The sequence below is a fragment of the Rhamphochromis longiceps genome, linkage group LG17 (assembly GCF_057381845.1).
Source record: "Rhamphochromis longiceps isolate RC_006_pf linkage group LG17, R_longiceps_female_GT1.1, whole genome shotgun sequence".
Taxonomy (NCBI): Eukaryota; Metazoa; Chordata; class Actinopteri; order Cichliformes; family Cichlidae; genus Rhamphochromis; species Rhamphochromis longiceps.
The window spans coordinates 30,281,195-30,301,273 of record NC_140573.1 but is presented as its reverse complement, the minus strand read 5'-3'; the positions used below and the strand labels follow the sequence as shown (position 1 = coordinate 30,301,273).

Genomic DNA, 20,079 nt, shown 5'->3' with positions numbered 1-20,079 from the left:
GACTTTTTATACATATGTATATTACACCAACAGGGGGCGTAAGAAATCCATTTTACACAGTCACACAGTTCTCTGTAGTGGAATCCTTTTGGACCTTTGACCTTAAGTATTTCTGAGTTCAAAATAGAGATCCCATAAGCTTAAATGCATTTAAACTTATAAATAACTTACTTATTATTGCATTTTTTCAGGGAGTAGTGCGAGTCTGTGTGTGTCTGTGTGTTTACCGACAGGGGGATGGATCACCTGTGTCAGCACCTGCTGAATGTTGACTCTGCAGCTGAAAAAAAACACCTGCTTCTGCCAGCTGAGTATGCCACAAAATAATTGTGTGTTGGAAAAATAGAAGACCACCTACAGTTATAATACCTACAACAAAAGAAGGATTTTATCTATTATTTTATAGGAATGAGCGATCTATACAAATGCACAGTAATGAAAAGGTTTAAAAGCTGTAATGAGAGCTGCTACGATTCATGATTTGACGGTGACACTGTCAAAACTACAGGAGGCTGAGCTGGAGGTGATGGAGTTGAAAATACTAAGGTTTTTGTTGTGAGTGACCAGGAGGGGACATGGTTAGATGCAAGTATATCAGAGAGGCATTTCAGGGTGAGTGGTTTGAAGGCAAAGTTAAGGAGGAAAGGGTTGAGATGGTTTGGACAGGTGCAGAGAACGGATAGTAGATATACTGGACAAATGGTTGAAGTTGAAGGTGCCAGGTAGATAGCCAGGAGACAGACAACCCACTGTGGTGACCCCTAAAGGGAGCAGCTGAAAGACAAAGAATATGCAAATGCACAGTAACTATATGGTTAACAGAAAACAAAAATCCTTTCCTCTGTCTACACAAGTACTATTTAATGCTTGGCTTATTGGTGTACAGTGATAGAGAATTGATCAGGCATTTGGTGTTGATGAAACCAAGCCAAAGTTACTGCTGTGAAGCACCTTAATGTTAATTTGTGCCCTAAAAAAGAATTAATTATATATATAAAAAAGCAGATGATGCTAATCAGGTACATAAAGCAAAAAGATGACTAATGTGGGGAACCTTGATCATCGCTGGTGATCTGGTACAATTGTAATCTTTCTGAGAACACCTGTTGCAAACACTACACCAGATATCGCTGAATGGGGCAAAGTGAGCACTAATGAGCCTCAAATTGATCTTTTGGAGAAAAAACTTTAAGTATAGCAGGATACTAAGCTCTTAGCTACTGCATGCTAGAACAAAAGCGTACCCAGTAAGCTTGACAGTTGGCTAATGTTCACATGAAGTATTGTCCGCTATTTAAACTTTGCATATTTGTAGAAGAAGTTCACCTTCAGCCAGAGGTTTCTCCAATTTTACCTTTATGTGCTAAGCTAAGCTAGCCAACTGCTAGCTGTAGCTTAGCTTAAATTTACACAATAATACATTTAGAAAGAAGCCTGGTTCTGTCAAATAATATCCCACAAGTTAAGTTAAGAAGCTTCATAAAGCAAAAATATGCTTTATGTCTACAATTTGTATAGTCTGTAATGCTGCAGCTCTCTGTATAAGTTCTTTCCAGAAGTGTTCATGAGAGAAAGATAGAGGACCTTAGATTATATGGTTTGATTAAGTTATGATGTGCTTCTGGCTAAAATTTTCCACAACTTGATCAAATTATGCCAGGCTCTCTCTGCCAGGTTCTTCTCTGGTGTGTACTTTATTCCCTTTATGTCTCCCCTGTTTGTTTCATGTTCCCTGTGATCTCTTTCATATTCCCCCTCTTCATACCGCTTCTCAGTGAGTCCCCCTTTGTTTTCCCCCCTCTCTGATTCTGATAGATCCCTTACATCCTTCGCTTCTAAAGATGTGTTTGTTCCCCTCTTTTGTCTTCAAAGATGTGGCCTGAATCAGATGGTGGCTTGGAAACATTGTGCTGTTGTCCTGCATCTGTGATTCACAGAGCGGTAACTTTGATGAAAACAGAGATCTGACGAGGCGGGATCAGGCAATGTCGTTGGATGCATCAGCTTATGCAAGGTTAGACAGAGGTTACACATCCATCAAATATGCCTTGATCTCCAAAGAGGTGCTGCAAACTTTCACTTGAGATATCACTTGGAAGCACTGCTTCTTTAAGACTTTTGCTGATGGGATAAACTACCCTTGTAACACAGTGGAGGATAAGGGTGCCTAAATTGGAATACTCAAGTAAAATACAGGTATCTACCTTTAATTTTTGCATTGATTGAGTAAATGATCTTAGTTACCACTGCAGAATAGTGTAAAAGAAAGCATCTGGATTGTGATTGAATTTCCATAACCTTGTTCCTAAATTTGTTCTCTTGCTCTGAAATTCACATCTGGTAAAGTCCAGATGTCCAGATGATACACAGACACGGATGTGCTGTCTCTAACCAGTGACTGATGGTAGTGTTTTGATAAGAGGAGACGCCAGCATTTGGACACATGAATGTGAATTGAGAAAGGGATCTTTGCTGGCAAGTGTCAGAAGATGATGTTGTAGATCATGAGCTTTAGCTGCAGCGGTTGTATATGATGCAGAAAACATATGTTAACATAACTATTAGGATAAGACATTAATCAGAGTCACCTGTTACATATGTGACAGTTTACTGCTCTACATGCATGTGGTCACACGAGTCTTGTCAACAAAAATTCTTTTGAGAATTTGAGTAGGAAAATGTAATTTTTTAGAAAGGATTCAAGATTTTGTGAGTTAAAAAAGAGAACAGGACAGCTAAGACCCTTCATATCTCATCACCTCAGATCCCCCCTGAAGACAGCTTCCCATCACTGGATGCCCAGTTTCACCCTAAGGCCATCCTTTGCTGGGCCATGACTTCTCTTACTGACAGAATAGTTTTCACTAATAGTAATGTGATCAGTCAGTGCACAGAGGGGACCGAGGCTGCCCCTGTCCCAAACGAGACATCATATCACACATACTCTCCGTCACTTCTCTTTCACTGAGTCAACAAGGTGTAACCACTCCAGCCATCACCCGAGACAAGACTGTGGTGCAAGAAAACCAGTGTTGTTTTTTATGGGGTGACCTACAAACGCTGTGTCTCGCAAAGAAGAGGATATTCAAGGAATTTGCAAACACAATCTTTAAGATTATATAAATATCAATAAGTTTGAATCAATCATAAATAAATGATGTGACGTCTCAGGAGAAAATCAGACACTTGCATATACTGTATGCTAACAACAAATAGCATCGCTGTAGAGCAGGGGTAGGCAACTCCAGGCCTCGAGTGCCGGTGTCCTGCAGGTTTTAATCGCACCCTGGGTTAACACACCTGAATCAAATGATTAAGGAGACTTGAAGGAGGAGCTTGGCCATTTGTTATTGTTTTGGGAGATTTCATGCTGCTGTACAGTAACTTCTCATAGACTAGTGCATATCAGACCTAAATAGCAGAGGCACCAGTTGCTATAAATATACAAATATAGAGCAAGACTGGAGGAACAGAATGAAAACACAAAAGGGAATTACCTAATTAATCCAAGGAACACAGAACCCAAACTCAAAGATAATCAAAAATGTTCGAATGAATTTCAAACATAAAAAACCCAAAAGCTTGGGTATAAAATCCAATGATCGTGGCAAGCAGCCATGCAACAGCTAGTTCATCTGAAGCTAAGCCTGCGCTGTGTGCACTGACCCTCACGTACGTAGCCAGCATAGCTGTTGGTGTTTTGGTTCCCTAGGAGTGACATTGTGCAAAATATTATCACTCTTTCCTCACAGCAAGAACCCATGGCCTTTCTGTGTGTTTCTGTGCGAAGTTTGCATGTTCTCCTCATGTTTCTGTGGTATTCCATGGGCTGAAACCCACACATCCAAGGACTTTCAAGGCTAGAATAATTCTCTTGTCACTGTTTTTGACCAATGACCTATTGTACAGCTGGAGTTATTCCCCTGGCACAGCACAAAGGCTTCACATTTTCCTACTGCTTATTATATGTTTAATGGAAACAAAGGATATTGGTCCCGTTCTATTTTATCATTCTATTTGTCATTTCAGAATTTGAACTCTTTTTTGAGTTTGGTTAAGTGGTAGAGCTAATGTTTAAAAGTCCTGTGATTGGACATTGTAAGAAATCTGTATTCTATTTTTTAAAGGCAGATTGTCAGACTTATTCATATGAGATACTGTGTGAGTAGGAAAATCTTTCAGCTATGATAAACACAGTGCAGTGTGATGAACAGAATCAAGAGGGTTCAGTGTGGAGGGTGAAGCATATGCAGTGTGTGGGAGTTTTTAGTGCATATTAGAAATAACAGTACTTAAGAATAATGGGTGTATTAGTGGGAGGTATTTAAGTAACAATAGGCCATGCAGGTGTAGTAGGCCTCTTTGTCCTCCTCAACCAAGAAAACCTGATTCGACTGAAAGATATCTATATATTTGTTTATACTCGTGGTATATTTACTGCACAACAAATCTTATTTGTTGTGGCTAATGGAGTATGATTTTCTCCATCAGGATAAGTTGTAAATGCAATAGTGCCCCAGACTGTGCTGCATAAAACCATGAATGGAAACTAACTAAGAACATGTAAATTCTGCAGAGGTCCAATTTGCTTTCTGTTATGAATGCAGGTAACAGTAAACAAGAAAAGGCAAAAGAAGCAAGACAAGTATGAGCGTTTCAGGAAACTTCTTGTAAGTGCCTGGAAGAAATTGAATGAAATAGGTCAATTTGTGTGTGCTGACTGTAGGTTGAGAGACCGAAGTGACAAATCTTGCCAAGAAAGCAAATAAGCGCATTTTCAAAAGGAAAAAAAAAAAAGACTGTCGAAGTAAGCTTAGATAAAAATCATCAACACATCTCTTAATGTTCTGTCTAGATAAACAGATTCAACCTTTTGGCATCAACACCATCAACAACCACCAACTCGAGTTGATGGTTGAACCATCTAACACGGAGTCTGATGTAAAACGGGGTCAACAGAGCATTCATTTGTTAAGGAACTGAACTTTTTTTTAAATGTTAATAAGGAGATTTTATGTCATTTTTATTGTTCGTTTTATTGAAAGTCTTTTAATATTTCATCTTGGTCTGCTGGTTTAGTGTTTTATCTATCGAACATAAAAACTCCCTCAGCAACATTAACATCTGCTTCAAAATCAGGGTCAGTCAGAGAGATTGTTATTCACTCTGAAAAATCAGGTTATAAAGAAGGAAAACAAAAACATTATTAACCGTCCTTTCAATGTTTTGTCATCTGAATTCAGGACTGTGTGGGTAAGCTGCAAACAAATTGCCCTTTTGTGGATTAATAAAATGACCTGAATCTGAATCAAAAGACTTCATTTCTTTCCTTGTACTCCATCATTTTCCTCTCTAGAAGCTGGAACTGACAGTGAAGACTACATCCTTGTTAGCTCATGCTGAGATAAAACACATGGCCCTTAATCTTTCCCAGAAAGATGGTGTGTGGGGAGAGATGTGATTAAAGTTGGAAATCATTTATCGCCACAGTACCACAGACGAGTTATTAAATGAACTGCGTTTGACATCCTGTGGGGGCAGGCAGAGTGGGTGCATGAATGCAGAGTTTTGCTCTTTGGGGAAGATTCAGCAGTATGTATCAATTTGTTTGTCTTGCAGAATACTGAAAAATGTGACAGGATCTGACAGTGACATTTAAACTTTTGAGATGAAAGCCAGATGCGACAGATGCCTCATGATATTTTATCATGTTGCGTGGCTCCGAATGTTCTCCATATGCTTACAACCTGCATTTTTCGGTGACATCAGCATCATGAAAAAGTACCGGCAAAAAAAGTCATTGGCGATGATCAGAAATGCAGGAAGTAGGGAAAAGAACACACAGTGTTTGACTTGAAGTGGTTATTTGATGTGAAAAATAGCCATAGGTACATTTTTGTTATTTGAATATGATGCAAAGCATTTTGCCCTGCAAATGTGTTTTAATGAGCTTATACATTTAGTAATTAAACCTTATTGCTTAATAGATCTTCCTCCTTTGTGCTGTTATATTAAGAAATTGTGTATAAGAGCTGGTTGATTACACTAAAAATGATGTGGTTATATCTAGGGCTTACAGTGGGATGTTGCCGATGGGGAAACCCCAAGTTCCGGTGGAAATGTGCAAGGTGGGGAAAATAATTACTTAGAAATAAGTCACATAATAATAAGTCACTGTGATCAGCTGACCTGTGCTGCTACACAGAGATCCATTGCTCTTTGTAGGTTTACCCAACTGATTTAAACATCATATAAGCTGATGTTATGCAAGCTTAAATGGCTGATTTCCAATCCCTACACACTATTAAGTATGAAAGGCACAACCCAGTGAGTGAATCTAATCAGCGTCATTACCCTAAATATAAGTTTATGTCTGGTACTTTAGTTGTAACCTGGTAACAGTACCATAGATGTAACTAGTCCTCAATCAAACATCCCTGTAAACTTTGACAGAATAATTCAAACCAACCGGTGTTGCCTGCACTAAACTACTTGGTGCAGGGGTGGGCAACTACAGGCCTCGAGGGCCGGTGTCCTGGAGATCACCCTGGGTTAGCACACCTGAATCAAATGATTAATTCATTACCAGGCCTCTGGAGAACTTCAAGACATGTTGAGGAGGTCATTTAGCCATTTAAATCAGCTGTGTTGGATCAAGAATACGTCTAAAACCTGCAGGACACCGGCCCTCGAGGCCTGGAGTTCCCCCACACCCCTGGCTTTGTGTTTTAATGGAATCGTTGAGCAACAAAATTACTATGCTTCGATTTGTTTTTGCAAGAGCTTTTACAAAAACACAATTAGGCTAAACATTGTGTATAGATCTAAAACTCCAAAATGAACAAGGATATTAAATATAAGATTTAAAATTTAAATCTAATTTGCTGACCTTTGAAAATAATCTCTGATCTTCCCTACTAGTGAAATACACCAGCTGTACATTTAGCTCACAGGCATGTTTTGTGACAGACTTCACAGAAACAGTTTGTGTGTTTTGGTGAAATTTGTTGAGCTGTTTGAAAAGTTGCATTTGGAATCATGTAGCATTAAAAAAAACAAAAAACATGTTACTCTGTTTATGATAGCTCCTCTTCTGTAACTAGTGAGACGCTGAAGTATTGCAACCACAACTTTACATCTGCAGCATGAACACATCACAGGGATGGGAGGGAAAGAGGATGCGCTGAAGATGTTAAACGGTAGTAGCATGTGGGGGCTGGAAGGAGTGCCAGGCCAATAATAAAAAAACAAAAAAAACCAAAAAAACAAATGTAAAAATAATATACATTAACCTCATTAACTAAAGTTGCCAGTGTGCCATCCTGAATCAATCAGGCCTAGTTTAATTCCTGGTTTTATGCTTCTGACAGGAAACTAAACTCACATTTTGAATGATGATCTGAATAAAATTGACGACACACACTTGTGAATTACAACCTCAATTCCAAAACAGCTGTGTTTGTATTTAGTGCATCATGAAACAAAAATTATGACAAGAAGACTGCCATCAAATTTAAAATTAACCAATAGTCTTTAAAAGTGATACATTTTCTATGTTTAAATATTTAACTTGTTTTCTATCTTTTATTGTGGATAAAATAGGAGTTTATAAGATTTACAAATCATTATGTTTTTTCTTTACACACTTTTTTTGGAATTGGGATTGTAAATTTGATTGTCTCTGCAGCTTCATTTCTACAAAGACATGTTAGGCGTGTCCTCAGTGGATGAGAAAAAACAACCTTGTGGCTTCGTTGACGACAAATGCATTGTTAGGCGACGGCCGGGGGGGGCTATTCCCTGGACAGGTGGGTGGGGTCGCGAGCTGATGACAGAGGCCACACCTGCTGCCCGCCAGACGCATATACACATTTCTAATTCACTCAGAAACAGACACACACCTGTCTCACTGTTACACACACACACTTGCGCTGATTTTTACCTCCTGCTCTTTTCTGGAAACATGACCTGAAGCAAATTGTACTTTAGTGGCCAACAGGTTAAAGCAAAAGTGCAGTGAATCGCATGACTGAAATCAACACAACCTTTACACAGGGTACAATCTTAAATGCCAAATGAAGAACATTTTTTCTATCTGTGTTCATAGTATTGTCTTTTTAACCTATTTAATTTTGTCCTACAATTTCCCATCTGCTGAATATGCTCGCTTAAGTGTGCTGCCATCAGGGTGCATTAGGATTGGCTTTGAAATGGCATTTAAAAAAAAAACAAAATAAGTATATTGCTCCAAAATACTGAAGCCTTAATTTAAGGAAATAGATAGTCAAGCAGCTGGGTTTTTGTTAGCTTGCTTTGTTAAACCTAAATGGCTGATGGCAGCTATCAAGTCTCCCAGAAAACACCGGCTTTCTGAATCTACCATTAGAACAGAAACAGTAGTGTTGTAACCAGGTGACCTATTGCAAACAGCTGCATATTTCACACAAGAAGACTTGCATGACTTGCATGGTGCCCTGCAAAGAACTGAACCACTGGGGTAAACGTGACAAAGTTACCCGACTAACCTCAGATCCTGCTTTGCAGTGCAGGCCTCAGCAGATTAGCATTCGTGTCATATTGATGGCCATATTATTCATTCTCTTTGCAGCTTTCTTATTCTCTATGGGGGAAAAAATATCTGCTTTGCCTGTGCACTAACTTTTGGGGCAGGGCAGGTAGTGCACATAAATTATCAAGACTTTGTGTATGAACATGGAGCAATGAAAAAAAAGGAGAAAAGCTATAGTCAAAGCAAAACAATGAGCCAAAATATATAGAGGAAGTTTAGTTTGTCACTTAGGTGTCTCCCTTTACATCACACAGAGTCATTTGATCCAGTGTTAGCTTAAAAATACTGATTATAGCATGAAACAACATTGAGTCAGAGATTTTATGAAAATTGGATGTATTTAGTCATACTGAATTTGCTGTTTTTGAGAGGCTTTTGTAAGCCAAAACTAATCTCTGTGAAAAACCCATATAATCCTATTTAAGAGAGTGTTGCATTTGCTGGCCTGTTTCAAAAACACGAGCAGCATGAGGGATTGTTATGGTTTTTTATGGGAACACATTGTACATTTTTTTTCCACTTAGAAATATCTTCAGAATTAATTTAAAAGTCGACCTGTGGACGTTCTTAACGGATAATTACCACATATAGTTCATCTCTGTGGGTTTTTTTTTTTTTAAATAGTGTATAGTATGTTAGCCCTTAAACCTTTAAACCAGCGTTCCTCTCTCCATATGGTCAACACTCTTTCCAAACCGGCCCCTCCTCTTCGCCATTGCTCGGTAAATACACTTCAATCCCCCACCTCAGAGCCATGCCAGGCAAGAGGTCCCAAAGGAACAGCTTTTATATGAGCTATAGTGAAACCTGAGAGGGGGGGCATAGACAGCTATTTGCACAGCATATCTATTTGTGGGATTCACGTAGCAGGTGGGCAACACTTTGCCTTGTTTGTCTATTGTGACCCACACAGCTCATCTGCATGCAGACATCCATGCACACAAAAACAAGCAGACAAAAATTCAAGCCAAAAAAAGAAAAGAATTATCTTTGGGGGGTTGTAATAATGGAGGAGCTTGAAGCAAATTAGTGAAAGATTAGTTTTGCATCTGACAAGGGGCTTTCAAGACAAACCCGTTAGAAAATACAGTATATGCTTCTGGTATTTACCTTGCTGATTGTCCCAGCAAAGGGAAATGTCACTCCATATTAAGTTTGCCACAGCCCTTGGAGCCAGTGGAATTTATTATCACATTTCTGCATAAAAAAGAGGCACTGCGCTATTGAAAATTAAATGAAGGTTCATCATGATACACATAATAAAACGGAGAGCTTTTATTGGACGGGAAGAGTGTATTATTTTATTTATTTTTTGAGATGCTTGACTGAATCTGACATGGACTACAACTGGGTTGTGGGCCTGAAATGCTTTAAGCAACGCATGTGACCAGACAAGAGCAAAGTTGCCCTGGAAGTCACCTGACTTTGTTGTTTACAAGAATGCACATGAAAAAACATTCAAAAGTCAGCTCTGTGAGGAAGAAGATCATTGTAGGAAGGATAATATAGACGCACAGTCAGTGGAATGTGTGACTTATGATGATGATCAGCTCGAGGTCATATCGGGCTTTAAGGTTATCAGAGGAAAACTTAAATCTAAAGACACGGGCTGCAGTGTTGTTAGAATCTCCCATGTTTGATAAGGCCAGTGTGCCGTAAATAACTGTTGCTGGGTGACGTGAAGGGCGCCCGGAAACCCATTTGCGCCTCAGCAACACAAACATAAGAGACAACACACACTGCAAAAAAACATGGGAAAAAAGTGCCATTAAGGGTTGTGTATTCTGATTTTTTAAAGTTACCTAAAATCTTAAATTAGGTCACGTGTACATGTCTACGCATAGATTGACTTTTCCCATTTGTGTAAAGATTTCTAAAAGACTTTCGAAATAAACTGCGAGGGTTTTTTTTCCGAGCCATGCAAAACTTGGGTGAAATCATCACAATCACTCAAACACACTTCCACCCCTCGTGTTCATCCCCGCGAACCAACGATGTTTTTTGCAGTGTGCGGAGTGGCACCGCTCTGCCGGCCGAGCTTGAGCTCTACTGTAAATGCGCCCTCCCCTTTTCTCCTGTTTTTTTTATTTTATTTATTTTATAAATCTTTTGGACACACGCTTGAGATTTGCTCTAACAGCCTATTCCAGTTTGAAACACTCACTTAAGAGTGTCTCTCTCTCACACACACAGATACACACGCTACACCCCCCTCCCAAAAAAGAACACACTCCTTCAACTCCATCGGTGGGGAGAACATAGCTATCGGATGAGATTTGTTTCCAAACGCGCACCGATGGCGGTGTGAGGCGTTTGGTTTGAGAAGTACGAGTGGCGCTTTGGATTTGTGGGCAATTCTTCTTCTTTTTTTCTCCATTTTTTTTTTGTTCATCTGCTGAATCCTGCTTTAGGGAAATTAACAAAGATATGGATTACTCACTTTGTCTATTCCTACTCTTGGCGACCGTTTCGTCTGAGTCGAGCGGGCAATTCCCAACATCGCAGATGTGAGTACTGTACAGCTGAAAACAGCCTGTTGGCTTTTTAAAGTAATACGGTGTTGTATCATAGAAATTTTTATGTGGCTCTTTTTTCTGAACCTGTGTCATTATATGGCATGTTCGGAGATATACGGTAGATGCAAAGCAGCCTGGTAATCACTTAAAGAGAAACGTGGTGCTAAATATGCTTCTAAAGCTTACATTAAGTTTGTGAACGCGCACTTTGTGGGAAATTCTCTCGGAAGCAGAACAGTCCTCCTTCTTGCCAACTGATGATGAGGATTGTACACGGGCTTTGTCCGTTACTTTAACTTTGTGAAATATGATATTAAAAGCTGCTTCCCATTTATTGCCAGCCTGCAGCAGTGTGACATATGGCGGACTGTCACATGAATCATCCCAAGAAGGGAGACTAAGGTCTGAACTTTCTCTTAACCATGTCCACAGATAGTTCTGACATTTGGCTATATGTGTAGATTGCTGTAATGAATCACATTTGTTTACAATGCATGAAGTTTGAACTGTAAATAGGAAAGCATATAGAAAGCATACTCCTCAGTTTGCCTTTTTTGACAGCAGTTGGTTATTGACGGGTAAAATGACAGTTAATCCATTATTTATCCAGAATATTGATATTTTCGTCTTCTGCTGATAATATTGATGAATAATGGTAAATGTATTCATCATGACGGTTACTTGATTAGTAGATAATACAAATGATGATTGGTTTTCCAAATAAAATATTAGTTCCCTATTTTGCTGGACACATTTCAATATCACCTTGCATTGATTAGGCAATTGGTGATAAAGTTGTCTCAAACCTTCCTTAAAAGTTTAGTTTCTTGTGATTTCCAGCATGCAGACCAGTACTTCAGCTCAGTGTGGAAAACTCTGTTTGCCCTGCAAGATGTTAACTCGGTTTACAAACCCATGCCATCAAGTAGAGATATCGCTTGCACAGTCAAGCTATCTCTGGCTCTGTCTAAATTTGACCTTCCATATTTGCACTGCAGCATTAATAGATGTAACAGATGATCTGTCCGCAGCCCAAATTAAGCAAAAGTGTAGGAGTGCAAGCCTGTTCGGCTGACATGCTGAACCTCACACTTAATCAACAGGTTTAAGATATTCCAGATGGTTCTAAAGGAGCCAGGACTACAGGTTTTGGTTTTAAATGCAGCCCAAGTTCAGTCCTAGAGAGATGATGAGCTATGATGGCACTTAGCCTAATGGCTCAATATGGTGATGTCAGACTCGCAGAGTGGCCAGCCTACTCCCTATATTTCACGGGCACTAAGTGGATTGATCTGTGGGTTGTGTACATGATATTCATGTTGGTGTGGACGTTCACTCGCGGGTGCATGTTCACTCTTTTATTTTGCAAATATGAGTATTTATTTCAGAAGAAAGCACGCCAGAGTCAAACTATAAACCCACAGTTGTAATGCGCCTTCTTAAAAACATATTCTTTATTCCTTTATTCCTTGCTTCCTTCACTCCTTCCTTCTCCTCCGTATCTCATGGACTCGAAGTGTGACTGTATCTCTAGGCTCCATCTCTAACCTCACATGCCAGCATCTGTCTGTTCTCAGATCTTCATGTCCCCTCTCCTCCTCTCAGCCCCCCCTCCACGCCTTCTCACTCTGTTTCTCATCGCTCTGTTTCCGTCTCGTTCTTCCTCTGTCCGTCTTCTCCCTATGTGTCTCTTTAGCTCTCCCCTCTCGGCTTGTTTTGTTGCCAAAAGGCAGATGATTAACATCATCAAATCTGAAATGCAAAGTCTGATGTCATAGACTGTGCCCCAGAGATCTCTGCACCATTCAAACACACTGTTAGATCAGGAACGATAAAAAGACATGATGGAGATAAAGAGAAAAGGAGACAAGATGAAAATCCTGACTACTTGGCCTTATTGATTACAAACATATATAATATATGGACATTTTGCTACATAAATCCTGCCAACGTGCAGCTGACTGTTACCACACTTGCAGCCAAATACACAGAAAATGTCCAAATGTTTTGCTGCTATGTGCCATTTCATTGTGCTAACGTTCCCTTCTGATCTAAAGCTTGATCATATGCTTGTTCCTGGCTTCTACCCTGGTCACTGACACATATAGCTTGTTTTATCTTCATCCTACTAATTTCCACACTTTCTGTCACCCTCTGCTCTGTTTCTACCACTCTCACTTGCTTTTTTTTTTTTTTAAAGCTAACTAGATTTCATGCTCAACCAGCTAAAGCGCCATGCGTCTTGTGTTTGTGGCCTCATCTCTGGCAATTAGTTGGCATAATGTGAGGAAATGCTTGATATCAAAAGAAAGCAGCAAGATATAAATCATGTACATATATATAAGTATATAAAACCACACTTAAAGTGAAAGCAAGCTTCACATTGAGCCCTCTGTGACCTTAAAGGACTAGTTCAACATTTATTACCAGTTCATATTGAAAACAAATTGTAAAGATACAATTTTTGTTTTTAGGTTCGGGGATTTGTAGGGTTTTTTTTCAAGCCAGCATAGGAGCATCAAAGTTCCTAGGAACAAACATATCTTTGTCTTTGCTGGCACAAAAAGTGCCTTGGTATCTGTCTAATTCACAATAAAGCAATGAAATCTTATAGAACTCACCTAGTGATACTGCTTATTATGGTCATTGCTTTTCTTTCAGTGGCAGACAGATGCCAACAAAGGCGCTTCTGTAGCCACTAGAGGCGTCACTTCCAGTGATTTAAGCCAACGAACCACACCTTTCAACCGTTTCAACTGAGCATTTTTAACATAACTGTGTGTTTTGTTTAATTTTATTTCGTTTTTAGGACAGACATTTGAGCATTTCTTCTTTAGTCTGTTCCTTAGCACTAATTAGCTGAAATCTGTCTCTCTCTCTCTTACACCCATACTGTTTGTAAATGCAGCCAAACCAGTGAGTGGCGTCCCAATGGCTATGTCCATCTTGTGTATACAGTCTGGCACTAACATCCTGCACAAAAAAAAAGAAAAAGGAAAATCTGTGCTCAGATTTTGATGATTTGTGTATTATTTATTACTGTGTACTGCATTAGCAAGTGTCTGTGCATTGGACACATGCTGTTTGTTTATGGTTGCACCATGCCGGCCTAGTTTTATGATGTTAGCTGATAACTTTGTACTCAACCCTCCTGTTCAAATCTGGTTTATTTAAGACAACAATAGCCGAAATGCTAAAATCAAAGTTGAAGAAAAGGACTTTAATAATAACGCCTACATCCATAAAGGTACAATGTATTTGCAGTGTAAGCTGGGGAAATTTTGCTGGTTTTTACACTTAATTACTTGGAAATTAAACACTCAATTATTATTAATTTCATCTTCTGTGTAAATTTTTAGTTCATCGATTAGCTGAGTGGTAAGGGAGGCGATGCCTTCTAACATGAGCAGATGTGGGATGTATATATAAGATTTAATAGGATCTGAAATATTAGTCAGTTCTTTAAAAGTGCTTTTAGTTTGAATTTGTTAGGCTATGATTATCCTTTACTAGTTTTCTTCATAAGTTCCCCCCCCCCCCCCTTTATTAATCAGGCATAATTTCCTTGAGGTTTGACTCGACACTCAATCATCCCAGTAGGCTGGCACCAACAGTGGCCTGTAATGATGGCTCAGTTTCTAGAAGACGCCAGACGTGTGCACCTTAGTTCACTGCCAGACTTCCTCTAGATCCCAGGTGCTTGGTGTCACTGCTGCTGAACAGCTCAGTCATAAAATGGAATAGGTTGCAGGAGCAAAAACAAAGTCTAATATGCTGATAAAGACAATAATCATGGCTTTAATCTGCTCTAATAATACAATTAGTTGAGTTTTTGCCTTGCAGCAAAGAAAACGTGTTAATACTTTTACATGCAAATTTCCATTACATCATCACTGAGCTGAAGAGCAGGCTCAAAAAACTTGTAACCCTGGAGAATCATGCTAGCCATAGCCCCTGTGTCCAAAACATTATTACTTTATGATTTTTATTTTTATAAATTCTGCTTTATTTTAGTCAAAAGGCTGTGGGCTTTGTTTGCTGATTGAGTCACAGAGCCGTAGAGCCTTTCTTCTTTCGTGCTTTGGCAAAGACTGGGCGATTAAGAATGTCTCATCTAATGAAAAAACAAAACAAAACAAAGACAAATGCATTCATTAAATTAGATTTCCCTTCAAATTTCATTCCAGTGTCAAATCTAACTTGGATTATGACACTGATAATACGGGAGAGATTTGAAAAGGATGAATCGAATGTAGTGAGCAGCAGATGGAAATAATCTGCTCGGGGCCGTCTAGGGTTTCCTTGGCTGTGACTTCGTCTTGGCTGTAAGGGAGTTAGTGCCAGCAGGTATATTTCAGGAGGCACGCTCAGAATCAGGCAGCTGACGGGGTAATATCTGTTACACATAAACATGCAACAGTGCAAAATCTTTGACCGCGAATAACGTTTGCTATTTACTCACTTTATTTTCCTTGACTCTTTCACATTTCTTTTGCTTTTTTTTTTTTTTTTTATACACCTCACCCTTTAATTTCTCACTCATTTGTGTTTTTTCTTCTCATCTACTCACTCATTTTCCTTTGCCCCAGTCTGAGCTCTGACTATATTTATCCAGGACCTCTGTCTTTGGGGACGGGGGTGTTAAGTGTCCTGACACAGCTGTATAGGTAAAGATAGAGAGGCGTAGAGTGGCAGGGGGCTTCCCATAAATCGCCCTCCCCTCAGCAGAAGTTTTGAGCGTTCTTCTGCGCGAGTTTTCCTTAAGGTCTGACTTGGATTTGTAAGGAAAAAGACACACATACATACACATATGGTACATTAACACTTCCAACTTACGTGAAGAAGAAATGTGGGGAGGAAAAAAAGCTCACATGAAAAATCCCAAGAATTTTCCATTGCACCGTTGCCTGGGAAACCCTGGGAATAGTTAACAGCTGTTGGGATAGCAGCCCTCTTTGGTACAGGAAGCACATCTGTATGTTGAAACAGAAAGCAAGGGCACTACAGTTCAAGGCAGAAATTTAGGATATTTCAGGGAAGCTATCAAAAGTTAGTCAAGTAATATAGCAGCAAAGATACAGAAGAGCAGTGTGAAAGCGGCAGATGTTTGAAGAGAGAGGCTGTTTGTGACTGAAAGTTGAACATCATACCCTGTGGCTTCTCTTGTCTGTTCTGTCTGTATTTGCATGAGCCAGAAATGTGTCATCAAGCTTGATACACGGCACAAGAAAGCAACATGATCATGAACAACATAATCATTTAATCAAACAATTTGACAGAAAGAAAAAGTATCACTGCCTTATGAAGAATTTTAATTTGTGAGAGTTCATTAAGTGTTTCCTATAAATATTTAGAGCTGTGGTTAACGACTCAGTAAGTTATTATAATAACGCACTAGTAGCACTAGTAGCTTTAAGTGGATAAAACACACTGTAAGCCCATCTGATGTGTTATATTTTGAGCGAGGCCCATGATGGCTTGTGATGGTGCCTCTCGAGCCCCTTAATGGAGCTGCATTGAGACATAAGAGCAGCGGTCCTCAGACACCAACACTGGCACTGTGTGTAGCTGTCAGGGGAGACTAGTACTCAGTGTAGCACTAACACTAGTCTGCTTGTGTAGGCGTTTAGAATGACGTTAATTGGACATTGTGGCTAGAGGGGGCTTTCAAATCTCTATTTATACACATCGTCCATCCAAGATAGTCTGTATGTGTAGTGAGGCTGAAGGGTAGGGTCTGATGTATGGATGGCTGGGTAGGGAGTTTGCTCAGAAAGTGTGAAGGTGACAGAGATGTGGAGGTTTAGTCATCTGAGCAGAGTTCAAAATGACATGTCGCACGGGGAAAGACAGCTGGAGGGGTGAGGATGAGTAAGAGGAAGAGTAAATGCACTGAAATAGTTCAAAAGAATAAAAACTTTTGTTATAGCTTTGTTTTCAAAGACTAAAGGATGAAAGATTGTACATAATGTCATGAAATTAGATTTCCACTACATGCTTACTGTGGCCAAAAATGTACAATAATAAAAGAAACCATTGTGATATTGATACAAGAGATGTGAATCAATTTCTACCAGCCCTGTTCATCTTTACGTTAAGTGCTGTGTCTTATGGATCAAGAGGCTTATCAAGGTGACAATGTGAGTCAAGGTGGTATATTGTGACGGTGGCTTTGACTCGGACGTGCAGTGAGAGTATGTCCGAGTTGACAGTGATTCAAACTGGTTGTACATTCAGAATGTGGATATAGTGTTGTGCTCTTGGTAAATTCACCAAAGAAGTCTTTTTTTTTTAAATTTAGACACAAGTATGTCTGATGGCAAACCTTTTAAAAAGTGCCCACAGGAAGCGTAATCTTAATTGAGTTACTGCTGTTTTTCTTTACACAGTGCTGGTATCTCACCAGTAGGTGAAATTTCTCTGCAGCAAGTACAGACACTTTCAGGTGTCACAACAATTCTGCTTTCTCTGATTTTATGTGTTGAGACACCTGCAGGGAGAGGTTATACAATGGAAGCTGTTAAATACACGGCGTTTGACATGGATGGTGGGGAGGAGGTCGACTATTGGCTAAGAGGACAGAGTCAGTCCCAGCTCGTCGTGCTTCAGAGTGTGAGGTCAAACGTGGGCAAGGGTAGGGAAAAAAGTCTGACCCCAGTTCCCCTGTGGCAGTCTCATGCTGTCAGAGACAAACAGAGCAGTGCTCAGATAACCAAATGGCCCAGTCGGAATTTGTTACCTTGTATTTCTTGTAAATAGATGAGTGAAGGGAGGAAGGTTGTTTTTTGTAGCACAGTCGATTTATGGATGAGAAAAAAGAATTAAAACAACTAAATGTAGAAATAAGAACACTTCAATACACCACAATAATGGCTTTTTAGACAGGTAGCCCTAAGTTAGATAAGCGGTTAAGCAAATGAATGGATATTGCTCTTAACTACCTATTTATTCCTTCTTCCACAAGACTCAGTTATTTCTCTGCAAGAAAATAAAGTGGCATCAACAGTGGCGGTCCTAGTCTGTTTGGTGCCCTGGGCGAACACTGTTCAAAAGATTCAGTAAGCTACATCAGTGTGTACTGTTTACTATCATAGCCGCAGGGGCAGGGATAGCTCAGTAGGTAAAGTGGTCGCCCCATGATCGGAAGGTCGGCGGTTCGAATCCACTTAACGGCTACCCTGAGGTACCCCTGAGCAAGGTACCGTCCCTACACACTGCTCCCCGGGCGCCTGCTTAGTGGGCTGCCCACTGCTTCACTGAGTGAATGGGTCAAATGCAGAGAAAAACAAGTAATTTCCCCATGGGGATCAATAAAGTATCCATTATTATTATTATTAGCCAAGTGGCTAACAAACATAAACAGAAGTTTTTGCTATCCCTACTAATTAATGTTATCTTGTTGTATCTCTGTTGTGGTCAGTGCTATCCTCTATGCCAGGGGTCGGCAACCCTAGGCACGCATGCCAGCTGTGGCACGCGAAGGGTTAACTGATGGCACGACGATAGCTGGACTGGCTATCGGGCATATCGGGCATTTGCCCGGTGGGCCGATGGTGATTTTTCGTCTTTATGGGCCGATGATTTTTTTATTTTTTTTGTAACGGTACAAAAAATGAAAGGTGGTGGATTGGCCAGGTGCTGGCCGGTGTGTAAAAATAACTCAGTTGTTTGGTGGTGGCTATGGCGTAGCTTCCACAGATTCAGTCACATTAGCAAGTGGTGGAGGCCAGCAGGCGGTTGAGAGAAAGGGGAGGCAAGAGGAGAGACCCGAGGCAACCGCCGGTCCGAGTGTCAGGTGAACTGAACTTCAGGTAAGAAGTTATGACCTGCAGTCTATCTGGGTCAGATATAAACCAAGTTTAGGTGGAGTTTATTTTCGTTGTGCTGACTTTTTACAGTCAGTTACAATAACTCGTACTGCGTGCTAGCTAGCATGACGGAGTTTCTATACAGCTGGGTGGGTGCTATGATGTTACTGATAGTGAACTTTATTTTATCCATAAGGTTAGTTAGTAGAGTTGCCAACCGTCCCGTAAAAAAACGGAATCGTCCCGCATTCAGAGAAAATATTACGCGTTTCGTATTGAGCTGAAAAGGAACGCAGTTTGTCCCAGACTTCAGCTAGAATGGAAAAAGACAGAAAGCTGGAGTTATTCTGTCTTTACGCTGCACAGCTGCCTCTTCTTCTCTCATTCTCTCACCCTCCCTCTCCTGTTGCTACTGAAACCAGGAGATGTCCTTACTGAATCATCAGAGCTGAACACGTGCTGGAGAAACAGGTTTACCTTTTACCTTTTACCCAGTCCAGCCCTGGGCACAACCTGCAGTGAATTAATCTGAGAAGGTACATTAAAAAATAAATGGCGGTGCACATCGCAAATAGCTCGCATTGGCACATTAGTTGTGCCGCGTCTTAATGACGGTATCTTAGCTAACAACCCCAACTATCAGATTCAACTTGTAATTGGCTAAAAATAACTTAGCCTACCGGTGAGAGGGATGTTGTTAGCTTTCCACATTTCGACACTTCAAATGCTTCAGGAGCTGTCCGCTCAGCATCAGCATCAGCACCACGGAAATACACGGATACATCCATAGACTCGAGACAGAATTCACAATGCATTTTTGGGATTTTCAGGTGTATGTATGAGCAGCTAGATTTGTCTTGCATTAAATGGCTGAGTTAATGCCAGTTAATGCAACATCGAAGCAGCTGGAATCCATAGCTGTGCGTGTTCATGGAGCTTGCATTTTCACCTGCTGGACATCACTACCTGACAAGTTTAACTGTCTTCAGAACATTGCAGAAGCCCTATTGACAGTATTTGGCTCTACATACTGTAAACTGACCCACAAGGCCAGTAATGTTGTGGGGATGGAGCTGGACTCTGTATATATTAGTGCTGTTTCTTAAATGTGTAAAATCTGTAACATAATTTATTGTTTGGAGTGTAGTCTGTTACTGTTACTATTTTTCAGATTCTTCTTGGAGCA

The 20,079-nt window shown here is 40.1% G+C and overlaps 1 protein-coding gene across 1 annotated transcript in view; it reads left to right on the top strand.

Annotated features, from left to right (window-relative positions):
• Positions 1 to 10,591: 10,591 nt before the first annotated feature.
• cacna2d1a (calcium channel, voltage-dependent, alpha 2/delta subunit 1a) overlaps positions 10,592 to 20,079 on the top strand; it is a 99,727-nt gene continuing 90,239 nt past the window's right edge. The window contains exon 1 of the mRNA XM_085387071.1: positions 10,592 to 11,076. Coding sequence (XP_085243197.1) covers positions 10,997 to 11,076 — 80 coding nt within the window. The 5' untranslated portion in view covers positions 10,592 to 10,996. The remainder of the gene's footprint in view (positions 11,077 to 20,079) is intronic.